At 43.1% G+C, this 22,158-nt stretch overlaps 2 protein-coding genes across 2 annotated transcripts in view; one reads left to right on the top strand and one right to left on the bottom strand.

Annotated features, from left to right (window-relative positions):
• Positions 1 to 22,158, bottom strand: part of T265_12042 (hypothetical protein) — a gene marked incomplete at both ends in the record, with an annotated part of 39,711 nt that overhangs the window by 7,197 nt on the left and 10,356 nt on the right. The window contains one exon of the mRNA XM_009178955.1: positions 9,091 to 9,272. Within this exon, the coding sequence (XP_009177219.1) occupies positions 9,091 to 9,272 (182 nt within the window). The remainder of the gene's footprint in view (positions 1 to 9,090; positions 9,273 to 22,158) is intronic.
• The window catches only part of T265_12041 (hypothetical protein), a gene marked incomplete at both ends in the record, with an annotated part of 35,309 nt that overhangs the window by 5,297 nt on the left and 7,854 nt on the right, over positions 1 to 22,158 (top strand). Inside the window, one exon of the mRNA XM_009178956.1 lies at positions 8,445 to 8,510. Within this exon, the coding sequence (XP_009177220.1) occupies positions 8,445 to 8,510 (66 nt within the window). The remainder of the gene's footprint in view (positions 1 to 8,444; positions 8,511 to 22,158) is intronic.

The following is a 22,158-nucleotide window of genomic DNA, read 5'->3' as shown; positions in this document are numbered from 1 at the left end:
AGTGTCCCCAACGTTAAGGATCACTCTTAGCACTGGTGATTCCTAGGTGAAAAACTATGTTTTTTTTCCCGCATGGAATTTCCTCTCCAGCCTGCGAGCTGAAGCGGTGTAACAATCCAGCAGGTTACCGACCTCAGTTATCAATAGACCTCGTCATCACGCTGCTGTTCAACCACTCGTCTCCGAACGACAAATTGTCCACCCAGTGATCGGAATGTAGCGGTTTCGAAACTCACCTTGTTTCGTGAGATAATCTCCAAAAAATCGAAACAGCTCCACAGTTGTATGATGTTCACTATTTTATCCAACACATACTGAGAATTCCCTACAACCAAACGGTGTGCAGTGATTTAAGCCGGAAATCCTACGTAATTTAACACGTCTGCTTCAACTCATTCAACGACAGAATCTGTTAATGTTCAGGCATATGATACTCAGGGACGCTCATGAAATCACCAAGCCAACCTTAACCTTTAAGCCGTCTCATGGATGGCGTCGGCGCCTCGGAAGCAAACTGAAATCCTGAATGCCTGCGGTCAACAGTGTAGTGGAGCGGCTTCGTTTCCATATGACCAACGATGTCCGAAACTCGTGCCGACTTTGAGTTGCCGTTTTTGATTATCTCACAGCAGATCCAATAAACCTGCGTCTCAGTTACGCGAATCCAGTGTGCCTGGGATGACCGATCTTTTGGCCATCTAGTTTGTTGTTCAAGTACAAGCAGATATTTGTGGAAATTGGGGGACTACACCTACCAGGTGTGCGACAAATTGAGAGAAACTGCAAGACAAAAGTACTCAGTCTCAAGTCAAGCTGTCAGTTCGATTTAGGACAGTTCGTAAAATCCGAATCATTAATAGGATGGTCAATGTATCCGGGTTGCGAGGCGATCAACGAGTGCCTCACTCGGGATTAAAAGCAATACGAGCAATAATGAGGGGGTGAGTCGAATATCAGATATTCAATTAAACTACAATTTCAAAACACAGAACGGGTTTTTATCATTGGGTCCACGAGTGAAACGTAAAATCAGTCGAGAGAACATTGATTTAGGAGTAAATTAGGTAGTCATGTTGGGTCAGATGGTGGAGATCCCAACTGATGCATTCAGTTTGGCGATTATGGTGCACAAGATCATGGCAGTTAATGTCAATCGGGCCATATCGGTTAAGAAATAAATCCAACTAGTGGATGCGAATGAAGACAGTTGGGAACGTCAGACTTCTAGAAGGAGAATGACATAAACGTGTTTCAGCTAGATATGGGCCATTCGGGCTCATTCATTACCGTTCCTAATAACTGATTAGATTCACTGCATTACTTGATGGTCATAAGAAGCCAGAAGGGCATGCTGAAATTCTCTCCGAAGTCCAAACTTGCGTGCAGCACTGGAACTTATAGGCTGGTTTATTTATCGGGTTGGTTGCTCGTGTAAAGTATTGCTTTTTTCCGAGATTTATATGACTTCTGACAATGAGGGGTGGAGTTTCGTCCATCAGAAATGCGCCTGTCTTAGGGAGAGTTCAAGGTAGATATCATTGCAAAGTTAATTTGTTAAGAGATCAATCGTTTGAAGTTGTTTCAAACATCAGATAACGTAATTGAAAGTGAAGTAATTCTGCCTTGGTTTTTAGCTTTTTGGGTCACGATGTAGTCATCTGTTTGGTCTGTTTGAATGGCGGATGTATGATAGACAGGTTGTTATACGACCAATGTGGCTGTTCGAACTCCTTCATACCAATAAACAGTCAAGGCAAGAATACCGATTGCGAATTAGATCATATTTCAATCTACATTCACGTTATCGAGTGTAAGAAATACTTATAGGTAAAAGTCATGGTAACACAGTGAAAGTAACAATAGGTGATACAACAGTAGCTACGACGCGGTTAGTTCCGAAGTAAGCGGATAGAATGAATCACCATCGTTTGTACGAAGACTGTTTTGACTACTGTCTCCTGGTTAACATGACACGAGAGAAAAAAGCCAACAGCTATGGGTTCGCGTTGCACAGTAGATTCCTGAGGACTTGAAGAATGTCACCAACGTGATCGATTTCAGAAGTATTTTGCGCAGTCGATGACCCGCAGTTAGGTGTCATCGATACTGAGCGGCTACCTGCTAAGTTGGTGGCTCGCAACAACACTTTAGAAGACATTCACAGACCACTGCTCTGTTGAATCTATTTCGGTTTCGCTACAACCTCGAATGACCTGATAGACCGAATGACGCAGCTCGCACACCACAGTGGTTCGAGCGTGAATGGCAATTGACGATGCACCATTATGCTTTCGCAGAACATTGGCAAAAGCTGTCAAAATGATGTTAGCTTCGGAATCACATCACCCTGCTCAACCTAGACTCCTTACGCTGGAAATCGCATTGGCACCTAGCTTCTGTCCTTCTGACCATCACGCGTCACCTTCGGCTCTTTCAGTAAACGGTTTTCATATTTGCGGTCACAATCATAAAACTATGAATTGCATAACTTCTTGCTACACTATGACTCCTCCTCGCTACAGCATTGACTAAGTGTACCTGGTTTACCGGCATTGCCCGTCAACAGACGGAGCTTCCTTCCTTGGATAGCTTCAATGGAGACAGCAAAACCGTAAATGTTACTGGGAATGCGTTGGCTCCTAATGCCCTGCACTGTAACGGGAACACTCATCAGCCCGACGTCAGTACACTGTGTAGTAAAGCGAGATAAATTTGTGTGGACAATGGCTGCTCCAAATGGGATAACGATTACTGATGACCAGATCGATTCCTCTAACCTCTCCGATCCCTGATGTATCTGTTGCTACCCACAACCTTCTAATTAGAATCCCACGCGGGTGATACCTGTCCTTAGCTAACTCTTTCCTCGTATTCTAACACTCGAATTAGTCGAATTCTGTCTCTAGTTGATTGCTCATGGTAACCCCACATTGTTTCTCAAAATTCAAGAAAGTTAAAGTATTCAGGAAAATTCCACATGAAGGCTGTCCCACCCACTCTTTCTCACGGCTTAGATCAGCTAGAACCTTGAATTGTATCCTGTGATCATGTTGGGTCACAATACAACCGACTAGAATCACATGAAACCCATGTTTTTCTTTCGTCCTTGCATGGCTGATTAAATGTACGGTGAAAAAAAGAGAACTGACTACTGAGGACACCCAGATATTCGTTCACCATGACTTCGGAATCCGGATAGCAAAGCAGCACTAAGCTATCTATCTATTTTACTAAAACAGTTTTGAAAAGTTTATCAGCTCGCGACAAGTTGTCGGTGTATCACGTTTGTAACAACTAGCCATTCTGGATAACACTTGAAGCTTTTGGGCCGAACTCGCAGCGGATTCATCTCCTTATTCGTGTACGCTAGCTAGGATCAGCTTTCGTGTGTATGGGCGTAAGTGTGTCATACCAATTCCGTATTACTGTAATTCAAAATGAAATCCTCCTTCTGAGCTCAACGGATCAAGTATGATCATCAATAGGGATGGTGTAGTTCACAATTCGGATATCGACTTGATATCTCTCGCTCTCCATCCCGTGAACTTCGCTAGATCTGCCGTCCTCGACTGGAAATTAGAAGGCACATATAACCATCCAATTGCGCTATTCTTCGAAACAGGAATGCTGAACCAATTCATCTGATCCTTTTGGTCAGTTCAACTTCCAGAAACATCAGGTGATCTTTGTGTAGCACATTCAAATGAGGAGCGGCAACATAAATGAAATTTTCAGTCGGAATTCAGGTGTCTCCATACTGTTATACGAGTGGGCTTATCTGTTTAAAATAGGGAGGGTAGCAAACATATGATGACACGGAGAGAAGCACCTTGTTTTTTGTTTGTTCTCTTCCATGGACTCCGATTTTCGCTCTTTTGATTCGGGTGCGGGACGGTATCGTTTGTTGCGCTGTCAACGTTGACTTTAAAGTGTATTTATGTGACGACCAAAAGCACTGATATTCTCAGTGGTATTTCTATCAACATTATCAGATGCGCCAAGCGTGTCCTGTAAAAATCAGGTTCCTCCCGATGAATACGACCTAATCGCCTATTAATGTGAAAAAAACCGGTTCCAGCAAAGCGCTGACTCACAATAACGTCAGTCAATCAACGTTCAGTCATTTCGTGTAGTCTCGGTCAGCCGCTTACTTGCCTTCAGATTCAAGTTTAGACAGATCATTCCTGGAGAGAGAGGGAGAGTGAGAGAGCAAAAAGCCGCCAACATCTCTCGGTCAGCCGCTTACTTGCCTTCAGATTCAAGTTTAGACAGATCATTCCTGGAGAGAGAGGGAGAGTGAGAGAGCAAAAAGCACGCCCACATCTCCCGAACAGATCACAATAGAATGGGGGAGTACAAAGCTGACGTCGGAGTTAGTGGATATGTGTGGTGGCATGTCGCTGCAGCAGCCAAGTTCACCAGAGTGCGGTGATATCAGTCACTGCTTGCTGATATTTTATGGTCATTAAACGCTAGGAGTAGACCAGTTAAAAGATGCGAATTAGCATTCGTAAGGTCTTGATTCACTTGACCCGCAATTCACGACTGCAATTAATCAGTTTTCCTCGCTTGCCCACTTTCAGCTAACTGAGGAACATCGTGGTTCTGGTTTAACGAAATACCTTCGTTTGCATACCAATTTGATTTTGACGGGGGACTCAAGTTGAAATCAGCTGAATCCCTCACAAACTAGTGTTTAACCTGTTCTCCAAAAAAATATCTGTAAAAATAAGCCCGAATGAGGAGCCCGTGTCCCAGAAACGTCGTGGTAACCCAGCAGAAAATTTCGCAGATTTTCGTCTGGACAACTCGATGTCGAATTCTCGCATATGCCTCCAGAAACTTGTTGTTATCCCCGTCCTAGGTCTACTGGAACCTACTGTGTTATCAGTCGAATGTTTTTAAAACCTACTCCTTAATTCGACAAGTTACTTGGATGAAACGATTCCCAATTGACTGCTGAAGCCACAGCTGCAGAAAGCATCAAAGATACTTGTCTTTGAAACAAGGAGATCAAACTCAGGTGTGTGATCCGAGTATGTGATCAGTCTCAATGATTTGGCGGTTGCAGTTTAATTAGCATGTCTCAGATCCCTTGATGTAACAATTATTTGGAAACCAAGTGGTGAGTATTTTGGTCCCAGGTTTCAATATTTATCTTCCGTTCTGGATGGTTTAGCACTAGAGAAGTAAAACAGCTATTTTGGTGTTTTTTCGAAGTTACGTGATATTCAAGCGCACCAGATCAGAGAAAACCGTTCTGTGATTACTGGTGTCTTAAAAAACAACACTGTTCTCACTGATCCCACCATACTTCATTTCGCCGGCGGTTTTCTCTCAGGTCGCCCTTTGTCCAACCGTGCGGAGAATGGAAATGAACCAGAGGTGTTCGTCTACGACTTAGCTACTATGTCAAAAAAAGACCGAAGGCAAGACGCAGTGGCGTTTTTGACTACTGACACTCCGGCTGACCACCGCAGAAAAGACGTTCAGTGCTGATGATAGGCAACCAATCACGCTCCTGTGTTAGACCTACCGTCCTGAATATGTATCTGCCTCAGTCTGCAATCAACGGCAATAGCAGGACAGTTCGGTGCCAGCGAACCTTTAGTGCAGTGCTGCCGATTCATAGCTGCATCATTCGCCTCGTTTTTGAACAAAATGCACCAAATCGAACCAACGTGCCCATAGATGGTGGATTTTAGCTGACAAACCACAAATACACTCATTTGCACAACAAGTTGGTATTCACCAGAGATTTAGCGGTTTCTCTCCTACCTGATGAGCATCAAGAAGGGCGAGGCCGTCGTGGGCTGTCGAAGAGTTTTCAGCAACCTTGTAAGTAGTTTGCTTTATGGGAATTAAGGATCAATTTTTGCAGAACTGGGTCGCACGGCTGAATGGATGTGGTCATAAATCGTATGGAAAAATCTACAGAAACACCTGGCATAGTAACAGGGCGGAGTATGGACACAAGCCACATAAATTAACATAGTGATTCCAAGCTGTGCAAACAAAGATCCTATGCACGTCTGCAGTGAGATAGGTTGCTGGTGTTTTGTTCGCATGTACTATTCTAGTGCAGTAGACCGGAAGAAGCTCTAAAGTCGGCTAGTCAGCAGTTCTTGCGGTTACTGGCAACGGTCTGAAAGATATAAATATGGTTTTGTTGAAGTGCTATGTGGTGGACCTATTATGCGGCGTACTCTTTCTCCACAGTAAGACAGTGGAGTAAAGCCGACTGATTCCATGAGTCTCTGGGAAAGACGAGCATAGCAAGTAGACGGAATTGTTGTCTTTCAACAGGAGATCACTGATATGGAATAAGCGGACTAAAACTTCGGTGTCAGAATGCTGGATCACCTGTAGATTTGGCTGATAAGCAAGGCTCATAAATCAAAAACCGGTTCAGTCCCACGGTTGTCGACTGTCAGAGAATAATACAAAACATTTACTGTAGTTATGTGAAGAAATGAAGAATGTATGACTTCCGGGCAATGCACTTGAGTGCGTTACATGTGACACGGCTGACAAATGTGAATGGAGTGATCCCATCTAGCAATTTATGTCGTCATTCCGATGAGACGCCAAGACGAATGTACGTCTGAACCTGAGCTTGCCATGAGAATACATACTGGAGCATAATATACGCACATTACTGGGGGAGGCAGTGACATTACTACTGAGATGTTTACAGCTGCAACGCAAGCGATCTACATTCAGTGTTTCAGACTTACTTTGACCACAGAGAAAGTCATGACTGAATAATCTTCGAAACAGCTTTGAATGTAGGACTACTGACTAGGATGGATTCCGTCGTCCAATTACACATTAATGACGTGTTCCGTCTCCAGCAGTGAATACCGCGGAGATTAGGAAACTACATGTACTCGAACATCTTAGTAAATGTTTATCACCCAATGCCCACGTTCCTATCGACCACATTTGTACCACTTATAATGTGCTGCTTGCAGTATGTTGTTACATTTACGTCCTGGTGTCCATAAGCCGGTGGACGTGCACTAATGTAGAAATACTCATCATGACCGATCAGGTTTCTACTTCAAATGCCGCTGCAAATCGACTGGACAGTACCGAGGTGGTGTGTGGTGGATGTTGTGTTGAGTCGTTCAGCGAAAACATCCCTGCTTTTTGGGATACCTCTGATTGTTGCTTACGCACGTCCGTTTGGCATCGTCTGCGGAAGAGGCTCATCGCTCCCCGTGTCTTGTGTCTGCTTATGCTGTGGAGTTGCTCCGGAAAGCCTATACGACGCACTAGGTTTACAATGAGCCAAATCTCAGACATCGTTGTAGTTGCTATTGATATGAATGCTCAGATAGGTAGGCTAGGTGCTTCGAAGCCGAATTGGGTGGTTGCTTTGTGTTGCACAGTAGACCCTTGGACAACGGACAGGACCAGATACAGATGTGTGCCAATCACAGACTATTCCTTTGTAGTACCAATTAATGGGACAGCATAAACCGCTCGACAGCTGGTGTCAAAGAATGAATCAACTCCTAATCTAACTAGACCAAACTACCATCAGCCAAATTTAACGCTTGCCCGCTCGTCAGACTTCGGATTTAAGGAGCCCTAGAGGGCGATGTCCAAAGCAAATCTCAGTGCCGAATTTTCGGTCTGCGGTTCAACCCAGTTAATCTCATCCAAGTACTGGACATCTAATAGGTGTGGACTTGTTGGAGACCCGGGACAGATTCTTCCTGGTTCCAACTGGAACTCAATTTGACGCACCATCCGATACCAGGTTAAATTGACTGTGTTAGTGGATGCGAAACGAACAAGAACTGGAAGATGTGAAAAATTCCGAAATTATCCTCAGTTTTTTCCCACGTGATTCGCTAGACTGGCCGTCCCAATCCTCTTGTCAGCAAAAACATCACAATCGAAAATGGCTCCCTGATATCCAGCAAAGGAGAACGTTTGTACTGTTGGGCGAAATGCTTTGAACAATAATTCGCTTTTAATTCAGACTGTGAATACGAAATCCTTCGGCCTCATAACCGCCGGTGCGTGTATCCTTATTCAAGTGTTGATAAAATCGAGAAAATATGCGCACTATATACCAGACTCTCGTGCTTCGACTTGCACTGACTGTGGCGTAAATGATTTACTTTTAAACATGAACATTTTCCATTCTCACGTTCAACTGATGCACTTTACCTCTTCTCATGCTTTTCTCTTTATTTGCACTTGTTTGGCTTGTATTAATTAAATTAACCCACATGCTACAACTCGGGGTAACAGTCTTCCAAAAACTGTCTTGAGTTAGAATGAGTTGAAACAACAAGGTACAAAGGTTACGTTATCCGGTTTCGTTGGTGTTGTCGGGTTGTCAAGTCAGGACTTGTATCCGTTAATGATATCCGTTTTTCCGTATACGTGCATTTGTAGACTGTTTGTTCCTTGGTTTATTCCTTCAGATTTCTTTTAACTCGACTGGTTGAACGTATGCCTACCACCCGAGGTCTAAACTACACACTTTCCTTGTGAGTGTTGAAAATATTCCTGCAACACCACAAAACCAGGCAGTGAGCAACCACTTCTTGAGATATGGAATGACAAGCGTACCCGATGGGAAATTACGACTTTTCGTAACCAGGCCATTCATCGCGCATGTGAAAGATGAAGCCCGCAACGGGTTAGCCCCGTTGTGGGTATCAAACTGCTGAAATAGAACGAAATACCTCATCGACATAGTACGCTAGAAAAGCTTGCAAAGCACCAGATCTCTGTCCCTATTGTCTTTGTTAGCTCAGGGTGATGAAATCATGCACCTGGACATTTGGGCTCGACAGGAGAGAAAATGAGGAACGTTTTTTTTCATGTACACTAGGACTTCTAATTCCATTCCGTGGAGTGGATTAGTGAGCTGAAAACACGATTTCACGATGCTGGATCAATTTTGAACCCCACCAACCCCCCATTCACTTGCTTACTCCGCCCGTGTACTTTTGAGCTCCACTTGTTTTGCTCATCTGCACCCACCATTCATCTCGCCGCAAAGGCCTTCCCGTCCGACACTAGCATATTAGCATGTGTGCAAATGTGCTCAGCTGACCTACTTACCCATGCATGCTTGTGCCCCGTTTGCTGAGCCTGTCCTGACTTGTTTTGCCACAACATCCATGTAACCGTATCGCTAATCAGCATCACGAGACGGGCTGCGGAAGGGACGACCACAACCCACACTACTGAGCCAACATTCCACTCGCCGTTGTTTGGTTTGCGGACCTTGGCTCTGCACTGTGCTGGACAGTGAAATAACAGAATATCAGTGGAATAGCGATCTCGGCTGGAGTGACAACGCCGAAATGTAACGACTCTTGTTTACGTCACCAGCTGGTGTAGTTGGTAAGAGTCAAGCTACGGTTTTTAGCAGGCATTCTTGCGAATCGATCAACTATTAGTCCACAGGTGGTGATAGCCATAATACAAATCAGAAGGTGTATGCACTAATAAAATTTTTTGTATGGTTGACAATGGTTTACAGAAGCGATTTGCGGCATGTATAAAAGAAAAGCAACATAAAATGTGGAGCAAGTCAAAAGAGAACTTATCGTATGTGAGGGTCCCTTGGTGAAAGTCCGGACGGTGAGAACGTGTTTTTCTCCGCAGTGCGACTGCTACACGTGTTCCATAATTGTCCGTGGACTTGTGAAGAGGTTGACTCCCTGCTCCCTGCGCGGATGTGTACTGTGTGTGTACTCACTGTGTTCGGTTTCCCTATCAGTAGGTCCGTTTGCGTGCACGTGGGTGTTGCTACGCTCACTAGACGGTGCAGACAATCGATGTCCGATGCGTCACCTTGATGTGACGTGGTTTGCGCGCATGAAAAAAGACAAGTCTCGTGAGCGACTATGAGCTGAACAGTCAAGCGTGTGGGTGACGGGGTAGCTACAAACCAATTCCATCAACCAGTGAAGAAAAAAATTAGACGCACCTGGATCTCGTAGATTACGGCAACGTTTCAGTTAGCGTGATCTCCCATTGCTGGGGTAAATTAGGATCAAGGCACATGCATTGATGGGTGCACTCTGAAGACTACTATCTCTTTGGCCAATTGGTCCATATTGTGATCTATCCCTGGTGTGGTACGCATGCATTGTCCTACCTGTATATCATGTGTCCTCAGTAATGTGCATATGATGAATTTGGCTCCGGCAGACAGACCGGACGAACAAAGGGTAGCGAGGTAATGTGAAGCGTGGAAATGTAAAATCAAAAGCCTAATATACAGATTACTTCCACCAAAAGGCATCATTTTGGTAGCGGAACCAGTTTATCTCAATAGATTGAGCGATGGAGAGTGATTCGTCAGGAGACGTTTTATCTCTTATGCGTCTGCCTAGTGGTAAACGGATTATACGTACTCTAGTCTGTCTGACAGAACAATCCTACATCAACCACATCAAAGTAAATATACACCTGACGGGGATGTAAGGCTGGAATCACGGGCAGTGGCTCGGAGTAGCAACTAACTGATGAGACAGTAAACCTGAGACGTGATTAGGTTGTATGTGTTGTGGGTATATCTGTGGGTTTAGATGCTAGTGCATGTATGGTCATGCGTGTACGACATTAGATTTTTCTCCAAGCTAGTCACGTGTTTCCGGTTGCCTTCGATCCACTTCTTTTGTCGTATTTGTGGTCTCGGTTGTCTCGCCCACAGCTCGTGGATGCTCAGTTTGAGCTGGACGTGGATGCATATGATCTGAATGTAAGCACACACGCCTACTATTTGTCGGTTGGAGCTGGGCTCCCAAAGACGAAAGCGTAACTGTTGCAGTTCGTGTGGTCGTTTGGTGTACACAGCATCAGTCAGTCAGTTCTTCCCTTCAGCTAATTTCTGTTGTCTGGCTTCTATGTTACTTCTATTGTCACGGATCAAAACATGCACTGTGGTACCTTATGCAGTTCCGGGATTCTAGATCAAATGACAACCCTGCAAGTTAGACCCCAGTGAACTCCGTGTGTGTTGCGTGATTGGCAAACGAAATCCGATCGAATTGGGTCTAATTTTGTTGGGAGTCGTGTTCTAGAGGGCTTTGCTTTATTATCTGATTACATTGAGCGTTCCAAAGACATTTCAGTGCCAGATGGTAGAGTTCGGATGCGATGATATCGACGTCATTTCAGAAAAGAAATTCTAGATCACGCCATCAAGGGGGAAACTGCAGTGTTCCCCAAACACACCTGTAGTTAAAAAAGGGCGTTTGAAACTATGACATGGTTGGGATTATTAGAGGAGATTTCGTCTGGTAAGTGAAGTCAGTATGTTCTAGAAGCCGGATGTACTGTGTAGCGTATTCATCCTAACGTTGACTTTGGGCAGTGGTTTTGAGTGTAGACCGACTGACTTCCAGGATTTCTCAGTGACAAATTTGAGGTTTCCCCAAACTACCCATCATTATTAAGTAGATTGGAGGGAGGGCACTTCACATGATTGGATGCAACTTCCACGCGAGAATTCGTGGACGAAGGAACCAGTCAGCCCACCCTACAAACTTATTTGGATTCTGTACTTGAAGGATGACTGACCCGATACCTTGTCTATTTCATTGGTTTCATTGGTTTCACTGGTTTCATTGGGACCGCATTGTTAATGGTTTCCAATGACTTTGAGCATGCATTGTCTTCACCTACAGGAGAGGAGTTCCACCGAACATTTGTAGTTTATTCGTGCCCGTCAAAACTCCTTTTGCTCTGAGGTAAGAATAATGGTCGATGGATGGTTCTTGATTCTTTTTCTCTGTGCGCACTATTTGGAAGATTTTCCTGCAGAGTAAAATGAAACAGAAGCCTTCGTTATTCCAAGTTTACATCGCTAAGATTAAACTTTTTTTGGACACAGAATTCACGATTTCCGGTGGGTCTTGAAGCTGTATGATTGATTTGGCTCGACCATCAGTCATGTTGCTGATTTCATGAGTCCGATGGGATATAGCTACGGGGGCTGACATCACATGACCGAGGTGACACACTGAACAGAGTAGCCCAGGGTGAATTCTTACTGGTGGTAGTTAATTGGGTTAATCAATGACAGCACTGAACCAAGTGAATGGCGTGTGTTCGTGACTGCCAACTACTGACGTTTGGCGGATTAATCAATCTGGGCTTTTTCGGATATTTCCAGTATCCTTTTGGCTGTCAGGACCTGGCCTGCAATGTCAGTTTTTTTTCCAAATCCTTTGGAAGCGTACATGGAGAGCGTGGACTAACTCAGGAGCGGCTAGTGGCATTTCTCATTCCGCAATAGCTTGCTTTGAAGATCATTTATTCTTGTAGCCACCTGGTTGACGTTATATTTGTTCAGCAATAATTTTTTCACGATGAATCGGCCGGGACAAGTTGGTTCGGTCATATTTTTGTTTTAAGGTAAGTTAATCTTCAGATAAATCTTCATGATAAATCTGACTGTTTGATGATAAATTGGCTCACCATAGTGGAGACATGACAATTGTTTTTTGATGTTTCACACAATCTTTGGTCGAACAAACAGTGTACACTGCTTGGGAGGCTTGAAAAAGTTTGGGCAAAACATATGGTCAATAACTGTTTTAAATTTCTTCCATAAATGCTACTAACCTTTACATGCACACCAATGGTTGAGTTTCCTAAGCATATTTTAGGCAGATAGCATGAATCATGTATGGTGCCTTCTAACTGTTATTTTTTGCACTAAGCCTATCACCTACCCTGTCCTGTGAATGTGGTCATATGAGCGACTAGGTCGCTACAACCCACTCAGACGATACTAGTCACATTAAAAAAGTAGATAATCGAACTTGTATGTAATAAACAATTGTTTAAAATGTTGGTTGCTAGTTGGGCGTCCTTTACTTGGAGTGCATTGTCCAAATTATGGAATGTGAGCTAAGCCATGGGAATCATGTAGTGAGTGTTAAAAATAGTGGGCACACTGCCAATGTCTTCAACTGAGCCAAACTTAAAAGTTAGCTTGCACGGTTTAGGTTCTGAAGCCGTAACACACAACCCCACTCTTTATGTGAATATTACAAACCGTCGCCTTGTGTAGCTGTTCTCAGAAAAAAAACGGAAGTTAACATTCCGTCCAAATGTACTGTATTCATTCATTGAGAAACCTTTTCGTACTGAATGTTCCGGACAAGAAGAACACCGGAACAAGGAGCGGACATTTAGGAGACAAAGACAAAGCGTATCAGCACTTTCGTGTCATCTATCCACTGCCAAATTGCACTAGGTTAACCGATGAACTGGTGGCATTGTCAAAGCAGGTCACAGGTGAGCAGAAAGCCACCGATAAATTCGATCGAAAGTAAGGTATAGTGTCCACGCAATGATAGGCATAATCGTAGTTTTTCTCCCACCAGAAGGGGGAAGAATAATTTAAGTAGGAAAGTCATATGGGCTTATCTATATCAACTGGGGACATACCGAACATAATACCTTGTGTATACGTTTGTTATCGCGCAGTACCCGGCATTTCAGTTTGAAGTCATCATTAAGTAACCATAGCCAAGGTAACCGGCTATCGGGTGTGAAAGATCAATGTTGGTAGTCAGGTTACACTTATTTTCATAGACGTCGGCCTACTTCCTAATATCTTAGTAGTTCAATGTTTAAAATAAAGTTCATATACCGACGGACCTGCTGGTATCCATGCTTAGGTACATCAAATTCCCACGGTTTTGTGCACTTGATGCACTAGGTTTCATCATGTTCTGACCAAGTGGGTTTACTGACGTGCACAGCTGCAGAGATGTGACAGAAAAAAGTGCTAACCTCAAGCACATAGACCTGTAATGGCGCACAATATTCTTAGATACCTCGAAATCTGAGGCGACGTAGCACTAGCATAGTTCACTGTGTACCCAGCTAGTCAGCTTAAAACGCACCCCTTCGACGTCTTACCTCTTGGATTTGGCATCACGCAGCCTTTCATAGTGAAACTCCCACAGTTTCCGACCTGCAGAAACGCTTTATCCCGAATTCTACGATTTTTCGACGGAATTTAGGGAACCTCCGTCCAAGAAGCTAACGACAGACATGAAGACTTATCTGTCAAATCGGTGAAAACCCGCCACTTGATTGAATGCATATATGGACGGTTACGATCATAATAGCTATCATACTTACATACGGCGAGTGAATGTCGAAGAGAAGAACTGTTTCTAGATCCCGGTAAGCGAGAGTGAATATAGGTGTCTAACTAAGCTTCACTACCTTTTCCTCGTAGAAGCACTTTCACGTGATGCCACAGTGGTACTGAGTTGAGGGATGGAGACCAGTAGGAACCATGTCGAAGGATTCTTGTACCTTTGACTGGTCTACATGAAAAACCGCACCAACTTAGGCCCACGGACCGATATGAAGGCAGCCAGAGAGCTAAAAATAATGGAATCCCATTTGAGTGTACTTACCACCGTGTCACTTCGAAGACAACCCAAATCACATCTGTATAGCTTAATATAACTAGCCGTGGTTTTATATGCTTTGGTTTATACGACACTAACCATAGAAAGTCACGGGTTGAGGTGTTGGGCATCTTCAGAGAGCTATGTCAATTTATGTTCTCCACCGGCATTTCACTGACAGATAACCGTGTTTTACATCGCCAGCCGGGTGAAATAATATAGACAAACAGACAAACGAACAAGCAGACAGTTCAAACTTGCTTGAGGAGACAAATTACCCTTGCGGGCATTAGATGTGGTATTTCGTTTATCCCAAGATGAATTTGCTCAATCTCGTTTTGATCAAGGTTGAAAATAGGGTTGTTCCGTGTTTTGGGCTGTAATTCATTCAGTTTAACCCATAGGATTGGGTGCTTCAACCCCTATAATTGTACAGGCAACGAAACCGGTCATATCAGGACGTTTTTATAATGCGGTCCCACTACTATACCCTAACGGGCAAGTCAAAGAAAAGATTGACCTCTGTGTCGGTATCCCTTTATGCAATCCATAAAAAAAATCGAAAGAAGCAAAATCGGCTTGCGCATGAAAGTTCGTAAACTCAGAGCGTCAGCTGTTTAGCCCTTAGTTATAGTTGCGGATGTCGTCCATTGATGTCTGAGGTGCTTCCCGAACAGTTAGCAGCCCAACAAAATATTCATCTCGGGGCTTCCGGAACAGCTTTAGCATCCCACATCTCTGACAGCTGTTGCAGTGCCGAAAACCCGAATAATTTGGTGATGTTGTCTATAAACTGAAGTGAGAGTTTCGACACTTCTCTGGCTCCTTAGTCATTCGTGGATTCGCACGGATTTTGGTGGTAACTGAGAACTTAGAGCAGAGCCCTCAGGTCGCAGTAGGATAGGTCGGTCTCAACCTAGCATAGGATGGTTGTTGCTGGAATCACAATTTGATCTCAATTTATGTGAGACTAACTTTTAACTGCCGTTCGTGGACAGCCACATGTGAAACTGGTCCATCCTGGTTCACGAGCCAGTCTCCAAATTTATTAAAATAGTTGTTTGACCTAACAGGGTTTTATCTAAACCTCATTTTCGTCAAATCCAGTATAATCTGTTAGGACATTTTTCTGTTTTTGGGAACAATTGCGTGTTTTAGTTCAGGTAAATAATGAGCTGATCTTTATCATGACTTTGGCTCGAAGGTGAAGGGGCGAGTTATTAAGTCTTTTCGTTACATACTTCCAACATAGACTTTAGTGATACCTGCGGAATTCATTTTATCTTGCTGCTAAACGCACTGAGTTCTCTTAACAGTTTACACGTCAGTATGAACAACAGGGTGACCACAGGTTAGAGCTCAGCGTAAGACATTTGAGCCGCAGATCAGATTCCGTTTGGTGTTTAAACTAAAATGCATGGTCTCTGTTATGAAGAAACCAGTATTGTGATACGCTTTCAAGAAAAATCGAGGGATTAGGATGTTAAGTGTTCAGGTCAGAATGGTATGCCACGTTCTGATTAGCGGGTCCTAGACACTGCAATCTCGTGGAGTGCTCACTGCTGATGATTCCCAATAAGTATGAGACAGTTGTACAGTGCCTCTCGACTTTCCAGCATAGGTTAGCTTCAGGGACAGGATGAAATCTCTGTCAACATTCTCACATTGCCTCACACTACCCACAGTACGCAAAGTTGTCTACACCTGTGCAAAAAGATCCCCCAAGATTTTTAATGGTTACTCGCAATGTTGTGAAATATGGGTAGCTCAGGTGCGCTGCTTGGTGACTGAAGATGTCACCTCGATTGGTGATGAAACGTTTTCAATCCAACTTCCATGCTCGGTGAACAGACCAACAACCGAACACTAGTTACTCAGCGGAACATGTATAAAATTAATGGAAACTGGTTGTTGATCAAATAGCTTTTAATCTGTCCGTCGATGTTGGCAATTAACTTGTAAATGTTTCGTCTACAAACGAAGAGACATCAATCGCACGCGACTGACGTTGTCTTCTTTGGTGACAGAACGTCTGCAAGTAAGCTGGCAAGCGTGGCATACAGATTAACAGTCACCTGATGAACAACTAATGAAATCCACCAAGCCAGTGATATGCCGAGACGTATCTAGTGGAAGCCTCTTCTCTACTGCTTTTTGATTAGTTACTCGATTATCGCAATATGATAATCTATGTTAACGTAACTAATATAATAATATGAGTACATAATAAGATAATGTGTGATATAAATGTATAATAACATGATGTGAAACAGCATATTCCAAACTAAGCAAACCTTTTGAGTATTGTTGCAGCATTACGGTTAAGACTGTTGATTTGAACTTACTTTGGCATATAAAGTCGATATTGTTGAAGCTTTCTGATCATAATGAAATCTCTGGGATTGTATACCTAAATGATCCTTACCACTGCTGTACAAACTACCTTTATGGTCCCTAGCAACCCTCTGTATTCATCACAAGGCAAAATGATTCCAGTTCACTGAAGTCGGTTTGAATGCGGTAGAGAACATTTACCTTATTAGTTTTGCGCTATGTTGTATTTATTAACCTCTGTTCAAACAGCCATCGAGCTGGCCATCAGTGTGTTAATCGGCACTTGAAGAAGCTTGCGAGTTAGATTGCCAAGTAAATTCACGGATGAGCTTGTCAAGATGTGCAATAAGGAATACGGATTTGGAGCCAACATACCCTCGCACACACAATGTCCGTTATGGATGGCGAAACGATTGGTTGGAGTCGTCTAGATTTTTATCACAATCGTTCCTTCAGCTCCACAACCATTGAGTAACAACAATGCTTACGATGTCTCTCTTATTCCTCAAGAGGTACTAGAGAAACAGAAATAAAAGTCAATCACCCTTTGTGTGGGTAATCTTTGTATGGTAAAATATTTTCCCCACAAGTCACAATGCACCAAATGTATGTCATCACGGAATCTGGACATGGCATTGGCAGAGGGCATGGTCCCCCCAAAATGTTACTGCCATTAGTGGACTGCCATTTCAGGATTTGTAAGCCATGAAACAGCCTAGGTTATTATTTGAATGTACCTCAAAATGACAAGGGTAGTTTTGAATTGAGGATTCGTCCTGTAATAAAAGCTGGCCTATGCCGAAAAACCGAGGACTACTGTACGACTGTTTCATCTTTACTGGGAATCATCGGCACTGCCCATCTCATGAAACTTCAAAGAGTTTCGGACCAGCGGCCTCCCTGCCAGTAGCTGAGCACTTAGTCCTTCGGTAACGAGTAGCTGGTCAGCAGTGTAAATAACACGCATTTGGACGGCACATAGTGACAGTAATCCTTCCATCACAGAAACTGCTTTACGTAGTCTCGTTTTGGTTGGCTTCTCGAATTCTCAGATGATCGTGCGAAGAAATTTGAAAAGTTCAGTAGAGGTGTCTTTCTTCAAGTGAAGCCAACCTATGCTGTACCAGTGCGCATCTGAGGGAACTCCAGGGAGTTCCGAACCAGCGACCTCCGGCAAGTAGTTTGAACATTTAGCCATCCGGCTAAGAGCGGTGAGGTTGCCGAAGATTAAACAGGCAAAATGATCCTAGCAATCTATTCAACAGCGAAAAGTTCCTCAGGGGATGGTAATTCGGTGGCAGAAGTAAGTATAAGTGGGTTGTATAAGATATTCTGAAACTATAAATGCTGATCTGAAATAGAGGCTCACTTTGTAGGGCGATACTACTGGTGGTCTCTTTTGCTTTACGTAAATGTAAATCTCAGTTCAAAATGTTGCTTTTTTGATGTGTAACATTTTTAAGAAAAGCATTTTTGTAACGATCTGTTGTGTTTAAGTTTTATTAATAATTAGACAAATTGCACAGTAACCTAAGGAAATGATATTGAATGGGTGAGTATTATGAGACGGACTCCCAAGTCAGAGAGAGTCGGATGGTGTTGAATAGGTTGGGTTCCATTTTAAGAGTATCCAAGGAAGAGTACAAGAAACACCACAACTCAGACCAATGTTTTCAATTAGGCGTACATGCCCCCTTGATCTTCAGTCACCGACATAGCAGCTATTCATTGCCATGGTTTGTGAAGACAGTAATCTGAACTCGGAGTTCTGTTTGGCCGAAGGAGACTTTTGTGATTTCACAAAAATCAGAAATAATTTCGAAGCGACGTTCTAAGTTCCCAATTAGTAACCTCGTTAAAACGGTGATTAGAACATAATTCAGTGAAAAATTTTCTGCTGCATGCGTATACAGGTTCACAGAAAGAAAGCAGCTTTATCTGGAGTAACTTCTAACCAAGCGATCTTCAGACTAAGACACACAGTACCAGTAAGCAAATGTTTTCACACCGAGATTTCGTACAGTGGTAGTCTCCGAGGCGCTTGTAGTCTCTAGAGGTCTAGTGGTTCCACTGTTCAGTGAGCTGTTCCTGTGAATTTCTAAAACTTCGACCATCAAGGGGTCAATGGGTTGGTATTATGTGAAATTTGCTAGATGTGCTGTCCTCGCCCCTAAAGGTGGGTATAAAAACTATCGTGTGATTCATACGCGTAGAAATCATGGTACTGGTCATGGAAGTCATCGTGAAAATCTTGCTGTTGACAATTTTGTTCTGGGACTTCAATGTGTTGGACGCACTCCCAATTGGTAAGCGTGAGAGAGTTCATATTTCCTTAGATGAAAAAAGACTGATGAAAGATAATATGTCATAAAATACCTGATGAAATCCGTTCTCGTATTTTTTGCCTGATTATTGTGTCCTGGTAGACTAAACTGGTTGGTCCCAGCAGTAATATCTCTTACCATTCATACCTTTTTGGTGTTACACACCCGTTTTGAAAGCCTCGATATTCGTGCAACAGTTCTGCTATGGTACTGCTGAAGTAAAAGGATCATGCAAACCTGGATTTGCGATACATGAATTAACTTATTTGGCTCGGTATTTTGAAAATGCCCTTTTTGTTGGTTTCAGATAATGGGAATTCGCGATTCGCGGGCAGTCGGTTTAGGCTGTAAAACCTAGAAATATAGAAGGTCTAGAGCAAGAAATTTGCGTTATCCGTCGGAAGAGACTATTGTGTAACCATCAGATTTATAAATGGAAATACCCGCGTGTATCGTTGTAGACTGAAACTCAAATTTTACTGAGTGCCGGTAAGATACCAGTGGAAAACCAGTCATCATAAAGGAGACGCCTTCTGAGTTACAGTGCAATGAGCAGTTGAGTTGCGCCCGTCGTTTTTGATAGAGTTCCATTTTACTTTGCTGTAGGGTTCTCATTTGGTTCTACTCTGACTGCTTTGAAACAAATTGGGCAGTAAAAGACTTTTTCCTCCAACAAGTAACGACTGAGTTCGCGTATATTCGTCAATGTTCCTGCTGGTGACGTTTGTAATGTTCTTGTATTTATTCGGGGAAGTCTACCCTTTTGTTTAGGGGGCTGGCTTCTAACATGTTTGCTAACTTGCTCTTTGACCTAGTACCATTCAGGATGTTTGTTCAGAACCAGTAACACCAAACGCCCTCGTACTAACTTCATAGACATAGTTAGGCGAGAGGAATGAGGGGGCTGCTGCTAGTAGTTGACTGTTTGCAACAATTAACTGTAACCTGTTCGTTGTAAACTGGGGCTGTGATGGTTGTGGTAACGGGCGATCTCACTGCGCAAACAGGTTCTGTGTCACCCCAAAAATTTTCTTATGGCAGCTGTGTGGGAGCTACTTTTCTATTAAAGGCTTCGTGCCAACAAAGGGGTCAATGGGTTGGTATTATGTGAAATTTGCTAGATGTGCTGTCCTCGCCCCTAAAGGTGGGTATAAAAACTATCGTGTGATTCATACGCGTAGAAATCATGGTACTGGTCATGGAAGTCATCGTGAAAATCTTGCTGTTGACAATTTTGTTCTGGGACTTCAATGTGTTGGACGCACTCCCAATTGGTAAGCGTGAGAGAGTTCATATTTCCTTAGATGAAAAAAGACTGATGAAAGATAATATGTCATAAAATACCTGATGAAATCCGTTCTCGTATTTTTTGCCTGATTATTGTGTCCTGGTAGACTAAACTGGTTGGTCCCAGCAGTAATATCTCTTACCATTCATACCTTTTTGGTGTTACACACCCGTTTTGAAAGCCTCGATATTCGTGCAACAGTTCTGCTATGGTACTGCTGAAGTAAAAGGATCATGCAAACCTGGATTTGCGATACATGAATTAACTTATTTGGCTCGGTATTTTGAAAATGCCCTTTTTGTTGGTTTCAGATAATGGGAATTCGCGATTCGCGGGCAGTCGGTTTAGGCTGTAAAACCTAGAAATATAGAAGGTCTAGAGCAAGAAATTTGCGTTATCCGTCGGAAGAGACTATTGTGTAACCATCAGATTTATAAATGGAAATACCCGCATGTATCGTTGTAGACTGAAACTCAAATTTTACTGAGTGCCGGTAAGATACCAGTGGAAAACCAGTCATCATAAAGGAGACGCCTTCTGAGTTACAGTGCAATGAGCAGTTGAGTTGCGCCCGTCGTTTTTGATAGAGTTCCATTTTACTTTGCTGTAGGGTTCTCATTTGGTTCTACTCTGACTGCTTTGAAACAAATTGGGCAGTAAAAGACTTTTTCCTCCAACAAGTAACGACTGAGTTCGCGTATATTCGTCAATGTTCCTGCTGGTGACGTTTGTAATGTTCTTGTATTTATTCGGGGAAGTCTACCCTTTTGTTTAGGGGGCTGGCTTCTAACATGTTTGCTAACTTGCTCTTTGACCTAGTACCATTCAGGATGTTTGTTCAGAACCAGTAACACCAAACGCCCTCGTACTAACTTCATAGACATAGTTAGGCGAGAGGAATGAGGGGGCTGCTGCTAGTAGTTGACTGTTTGCAACAATTAACTGTAACCTGTTCGTTGTAAACTGGGGCTGTGATGGTTGTGGTAACGGGCGATCTCACTGCGCAAACAGGTTCTGTGTCACCCCAAAAATTTTCTTATGGCAGCTGTGTGGGAGCTACTTTTCTATTAAAGGCTTCGTGCCAACAGTCGCGTATCTGACTGATTACCACAAGTCTCTATCAATCACCCTTTGGCTGTCGTTTGTATAAGTTTATTATATTATTATTACATTATTATTATTATATTAGTTCAGAGGAGAAATCAGATTCACCTGATGAGTGGAACTTCCATCTGAGATGTCCTTGCTCAAGAAGTTAGTCAACTTGTGTGACCACGTGATGTGGATCCCGTGACTGAAGGATGAGTGGTGCCATATCTTGTCTGAATGCAAGTTAATCACACTGCTGATCAACCGCCGGCTGGAAGTTAAGAGATCAAACTTGAAGCCTGGAGGTAACGGGTTTGAGACCCTCTGGAGTATCATGGAGATGATTCCCATTAAGAACGAAACAGCTGTACAGTGCTTCTCTGCTTTTCAGCACAGATTGGCTTCACTTGCGGGGCGAAAACTATACCAAAACCTAAAATCTCCTCGCAATATCAGTAAACCAACATAGCTTACATTCAAACGCACAATTCACTTGTAGGTTTCATCGGTATCGCTCTGAGGAGCTTTGTTATCAAAATAGTCGTAAAACGATCACTTATCCTTTGAATTATTTGAAGTCGCTTCCAAAACCTGGGTACATTGATAGTATGTCGTTATTTGGGTTGGACCCTGTGGAAGTAAAAGCAACCTTAAATTATCAAAACAGCCATCACACGGTTTGGAATTTGTCTCTCTGAGGAGC

This window comes from Opisthorchis viverrini (genome assembly GCF_000715545.1).
Source record: "Opisthorchis viverrini unplaced genomic scaffold opera_v5_744, whole genome shotgun sequence".
Taxonomy (NCBI): domain Eukaryota; kingdom Metazoa; phylum Platyhelminthes; class Trematoda; order Opisthorchiida; family Opisthorchiidae; genus Opisthorchis; species Opisthorchis viverrini.
This window is presented reverse-complemented; position numbering and strand designations above follow the sequence as displayed.